The following is a 5,820-nucleotide window of genomic DNA, read 5'->3' as shown; positions in this document are numbered from 1 at the left end:
CATTTTTTTATGGCATCAGCTGACTTGGTTGACCGTCCTTGTGTGTTCCAAAGAGCATAACACTTGGAAAATGTACACCTAGATTGCTTTTTATAACTTCCATCCAACAAAGCTTTTTTTTAAATCCTAAAAATAATATACAAGTAGGTATAAATGTATAATGTACAACATAAATTATAATAAATAAAAATAAAGATTATTAAGTACTGTGGTTGAAATTAAATTCAATGTATGAGCTGAGCATCTATGATGTCTAGGTAAAGAGTAAGGTAAACTTTTATCTTCTATGTCTATACCATTCACCAACATGTTTAAATCTATTGCTTCTACTTGATTGGTTTCATCATCCTCATTATTTTCAAGAATACATTGGTTTTCATTACCATCCATATCATCATTAAATAAATTACCATATACTCTAAAATTTGTATGAAATCTATATTAATCTGTTTAATTAAGATAATTATATTTAAGAACATTTTTTAAACTCACTTAAAGCTCTTAACAAAATTAGACCCATTGTCCGTAGTAGAGAAATCAATTTTGCCTGTAATATCAAATGTGACATACACACTATCCATCGCTTTTGCTAAAACTTCATATGTATGAATTAATAGCTAGTAAACAAGTAGTTCTGGATAAGTCGTCATTAATCCATGATGCTGTAATACCTATGTATGACCTAAAAATGTATATATTGTAAAATTATTAAATTTCAAATAATATGTGAAATAATAAAATAAAAATAATAATAAAATACTTTTTAAAAATTGACCACGCATCTGCTGTAGTAGCAATATGATAACAATTTGACATATCTGTCTTGATTTGATTCATTAATGACTTATATTCAATTTCAATTCGTTTCATCAGGGTTGGTCTTGACATTAATTTCTTATTTGGAAAACCTCTCTCTATAATTTCTTTCAGAATAGGATTTTCAATTATAGAGAAAGGTATACCAGCACTAACTATAAAACGCTGTAAAAGCTGATTTAAAGTACCTAAAACAAAATAAAATAAAATTGAACTAATAGAAGCTTAATATTTTAGTTTACAGTTAACGACCAAATCCACTTTAATTTAATAATTATTTAAAAAAATATTATTTTTTTGTTTGTTAACATAAAATATTATAAAACGATACTTGCCTTGGCTAGTAAAATTTTTATTCATAAAATCATCAACACAAGGCTGAGTGTTCACGTCTAATTTTTTGTTGCACAATTTAATTTTCTTGTGAGAATTTTCATTTTCAATTGTATTTATATCATCAATTTTTTTCAAAATTTGCAAATGCTTACTCTATATTTTAACGTGCATACAAATAAATATTATGACAGATTGAATATGTAAATACTTAATAATTTAATTATAATGTTTTAAAATATTAACGGTCAAACTAATAAAATAATTAAAAACAGATAAATTAATAATTATTAGGTAATTAAAAACGTATATTTTTTTATACGTATCTGCTAATTGGACATCTGGTATGTAATATATTAAATACTATCATCAATTAATAATAATAATTTATTGAGTATATAAATTATTTATATGCTAGGTATAGATATGTAGGTACTTACATTTAAATGTTTTCGTAAGTTCGAGTTTGATCGTGTATCAACTTTAAGAACTTTGGTACCCACACAGATCAAGCATTTAATTTCAAGTTTTTTGTAAAAAAACTTATCGTCTATTATTCGTAGCACTTTAAAATATTTGGAGTAATTAGGCCATGGTAAACAAAAATTTTGCAGAGAAATAGTGGAAATAGATGCATTATGCGGTTCCGCTGCACTTTCATCATCACCATTACTCATATTAGAAGTTAGAACTAAAAGTAATTAGTTTATATTTATGTAGGTAATTTAGTAATTATAAATTTATAAATTAGGTACTTCACTTGATTTCAACACTAAAAACTTAAAATTACACTTTCAACAGAGAGACAGAAACATTGTACACTACTGTCTACTACACAAGTCTTTAAATTAATTAATTAATAAATAAAACCAAAACGTTGCAGGCTTACAGGCTGCAGCTATATAGTGGACTAATCTATATTATTCGGTATTCCCGTAATCCAGCATAGCCATTACGGCAGGCATTGTATCTGATATTATCGACGGTTATCTAATAGTTTAAAGGGAATATTGTTATTCAATAACTATTTTTAGAAATCTGGTTTTCACAAACCTTCGGGCTTCGGCGAACACAGAGATACAGAATATTAAATAAAACTATTATTTTATTATTGTAGACTGTAGTTGACAATAATATTTTTCCAACCAATTATTTCGAATAAAAATAAAATGTTCGAAATAAAAAACCAAAGTATTCAATACCAAAAAGTATTGAATACAAAAAAAAGTATTTAAAATACCATTCAAAATACTTCATGCTGAAAGTATTTAAAAAGTTATTCAATACTTAAAAAAGTATTTGAATACTTTTACTCAAATACTTTACAGGACTGGTACTAATATTTTCTATATAATAACCGCGGCGGCTTGGCAGTATTATTGTGTATGAGTGACCAACCATATAGCTATTATACCTACGGTTCGCGGTGAATTGGTCGCGAACATTTGATCGCCGGTGAATTGGCCGTCGGTGAATTGATCGCGGGTGAATTTATCGTGAATATAATTGGTCGCTAAGATAATTGATCGTCAAACGAACAATTTTAGTTTTTTAATTATTTTATTATACTCATTACATAGTTAATATTTAATATATATTATATACACATCCGAGTTTTATGTTTATTATTTTAGAATATTTGCATTGCTACCAAATAAAACTGAAACCACATATGTTAATTTCTACAACGCATTAAAAACATTGAACGAATCATTAAATCCAAAATCAATTATGGTTGATTTTGAAAAAGCTGCGATTAATGCGATTCAAAGTGTTTTTACCAACACATCAGTTCGTGGGTGCTTTTTTCATCTATCGCAAAGCATTTGGAGACGCTTGCAAAATTTAGGATTCCAAAAAAGGTACATGGAAGACTCGGAATTTGCTTTGCAAATTAGAATGATGGCAGCACTTAGTTTTGTACCAGAACAGGATGTAGAAAATGCCTGGAATGAACTACTGGACTCAGAATTTTATTCACTGAACGAAGAAATATTAACACCTTTAACAAATTATTTTGAAGATACGTGGATTGGACGTCTTGATCGAAGAAATCGAAGGAAACCAGCATTATTTACAGTGACGCTGTGGAACTATTTATTTATTTACTATAATTTTAAATTTAATTAACTGTGAGAAATTTTAAAAGCATAAAACTCAGAAATATACCTAATATTATAATAAAATAATTAAAAAACTAAAATTGTTCATTTGACGATCAATTATCCTAGCGACCAATTATATCCGCGATAAATTCACCCACGATCAATTCACCGGATACCATAGGATAAATAAAATAAAATAAAACAAAGAGATGTTCTAAAAATTATCCTATCTAAGTATATTTTTACAGATTAAAAATCAAAATCTACTTACCCAATGCAGGCTGGTGGTTGTAGCAATAATCACAAGATGTTAGTGTTTTTTACTCTTTTTCGACATTTCGTCTTATTGACCGTCGACGCGAATATTAAATGGCTCAAAATATAGAAATTCTAAATTATTAAATGTAACGATAACAAAATTAGAAACGGGATTAAATATGCTTAAGAATGGTAAAGCACCAGGTGTAGATGAAATAGTATCAGAATGTTTAAAAAAGGGTGGACCATGCTTACTAGACCAACTTCTTAAATTAATAAACATAATATGGGAACAAGAGGAAATACCCGAATCGTGGTGAGTATCTGTCCTATGTCCTGTTTTTAAAAAAGGAGATATCATGGAGTGCGAAAATTATAGGGGGATCTCCTTACTCAACACGACTTATAAGATTCTATCTAACATTCTTCTGATCAGAATCAATCCATATATTAAAGAAATAATAGGAGAGTATCAAGCTGGGTTCATGATAGGGAGATCAACAGTTGATCAAATCCACATCATCAAACAATTAGCTGAGAAGAGTCACGAGTTCAATAAAGACATACACCTTATGTTCATAGACTACAAAGCAGCATACGATTCGATTAATAGGGAAAAATTATGGAATGTCATGAATAAAATGGGAATACCAGCAAAATTAGTCAGAATGATAAGAGCGTGTGCATATGAGTCCAAAAGTAAAGTAAGTTTTGGAGGAGAGGTATCAGATGAGTTCCCAGTGACAACCGGACTCAGACAGGGAGACGCTCTATCGCCAGCTTTGTTTAATATCGCCTTAGAATCAGTTGTACGAAAGGTACTAATCCAAGCCAAAGGAATAAAAATGAACAACAATGACGAACTAACCATAGTGGCTTACGCTGACGATATAGTCCTCATTGCCGAATCAGAGGACGATCTGAGAAATACAACTAGCATCCTACTAAATGAAGGTAAAGAGATTGGTTTGAAGATAAATGAGTCAAAAACAAAGTATATGATACTATCGAGAAGAAATCACAATATTAGCTATTTAAAAGTTGATGATCACAAATTTGAAAGGGTACAGAGCTTCAAATACCTGGGCACAGAGATCAATGAAAGTGTTAATAGCCACGAAGAAGTTAAAAATCGAATTACAGCAGAAAATAGATGCTACTATAGTCTAATGCCACTCTTCAAATCAAGATTACTATCAATAAAGTCTAAAATAACATTATACAAAGTCATAGTCAAACCGGTTGCCCTGTATGCATGTAGTACATGAGCCACGACAAAATCGGACGAAGGAAAGTTAGGAGTTTTCGAAAGAAAGATATTAAGGAAAATCTTCGGTCCAAAAAGAAATAACGATGGAGACTATGAGGTGAGAAGCAACAGGGAATTGATGATCTATACAAGGAACCTACAATTGTTGGGTCCCTGAAGAGTACGAGGATAAGTTGGGCAGGACATGTATGGAGGTCAGAAGGGATGATTGGATCAATAACTAAATGGAAACCCGACACTAAGAGGCCTCGGGGACGCCCCAGACAAAGATGGGTGGATAGAGTAAAGGAAGACTTGAAACTCCTGAACGTAAGAAACGCAGAAGAATGTGCAAATGATAGAGAAGAATGGAAACAATATATTGTTGCGGCGATGGGCCTTAAAGGCCTGTAAAAGCCCAGAAAGAAAAAAGAACGATAACAAAATCCAATGTTTACTGTAATAATAATACTGGACTTAGTGTCGGGCCACACGATGCGGTATTACCGGATCCGTCGTGATACGGCGACACCGGACCCGGCGGAAATATTTTAAAAATACATTATATTAAATTATTAATTTTATTTTGGTCTACACGACACGTTTTTACCGGTTCCGGCAGGTCTCTACCGCAACATGTTGCGGTGGTACCGGATCGCCAATACCAACAAACTCCAAATATACATTATTTTAGTATAGTTCGACCACACGATCCGGCAGTGTTGTATGCGGTGGACTTATTTATTTTATTTTTATGTAAAAAAAAGTAATTAATATTTAATAAAAATGTTTGATTACGAAAAACTAATAATTGAAGTAGAATCGAAACCATGTCTATGGAATATTGGTGATAGCGATTACCATAATAAACATTTTAAAGCTTTGGCTTTGATTTTGGTCTGTGAAACGATGTATAGTGACTGGAATGAGCTTTCAGCTACCTACAGAAAAGGATGAAAGAGGTAAGTTATCAGTAGGTCATTTTACATTTATAACGCTATATAATTATACAGTACTGAAAATAATTATTTGTATTTTAAAATATAATAAAATTAAATA

At 30.7% G+C, this 5,820-nt stretch overlaps 1 protein-coding gene across 1 annotated transcript; it reads left to right on the top strand.

Annotated features, from left to right (window-relative positions):
* The first annotated feature begins 659 nt into the window (after positions 1 to 659).
* LOC132953747 (uncharacterized) lies at positions 660 to 3,832 on the top strand. Its single transcript, XM_061026102.1, has 3 exons — positions 660 to 664; positions 2,784 to 3,228; positions 3,701 to 3,832. The coding sequence occupies exons 1-3, from the start codon at positions 660 to 662 to the stop codon at positions 3,830 to 3,832; spliced, it is 582 nt and encodes a 193-aa protein (XP_060882085.1).
* The last annotated feature ends 1,988 nt before the right edge of the window (positions 3,833 to 5,820 follow it).

The sequence above is a fragment of the Metopolophium dirhodum genome, chromosome 1 (genome assembly GCF_019925205.1).
Source record: "Metopolophium dirhodum isolate CAU chromosome 1, ASM1992520v1, whole genome shotgun sequence".
NCBI classification, from domain to species: domain Eukaryota; kingdom Metazoa; phylum Arthropoda; class Insecta; order Hemiptera; family Aphididae; genus Metopolophium; species Metopolophium dirhodum.
This window is presented reverse-complemented; position numbering and strand designations above follow the sequence as displayed.

What these genes read in the sequence shown, in the direction of transcription:
- LOC132953747 (XM_061026102.1), top strand. An exon ending in GGAAACCAGCATTATTTACA is followed by an intron (nt 3,229 to 3,700) that starts GTGACGCTGTGG and finishes AATATGCTTAAG; the next exon opens with AATGGTAAAGCACCAGGTGT.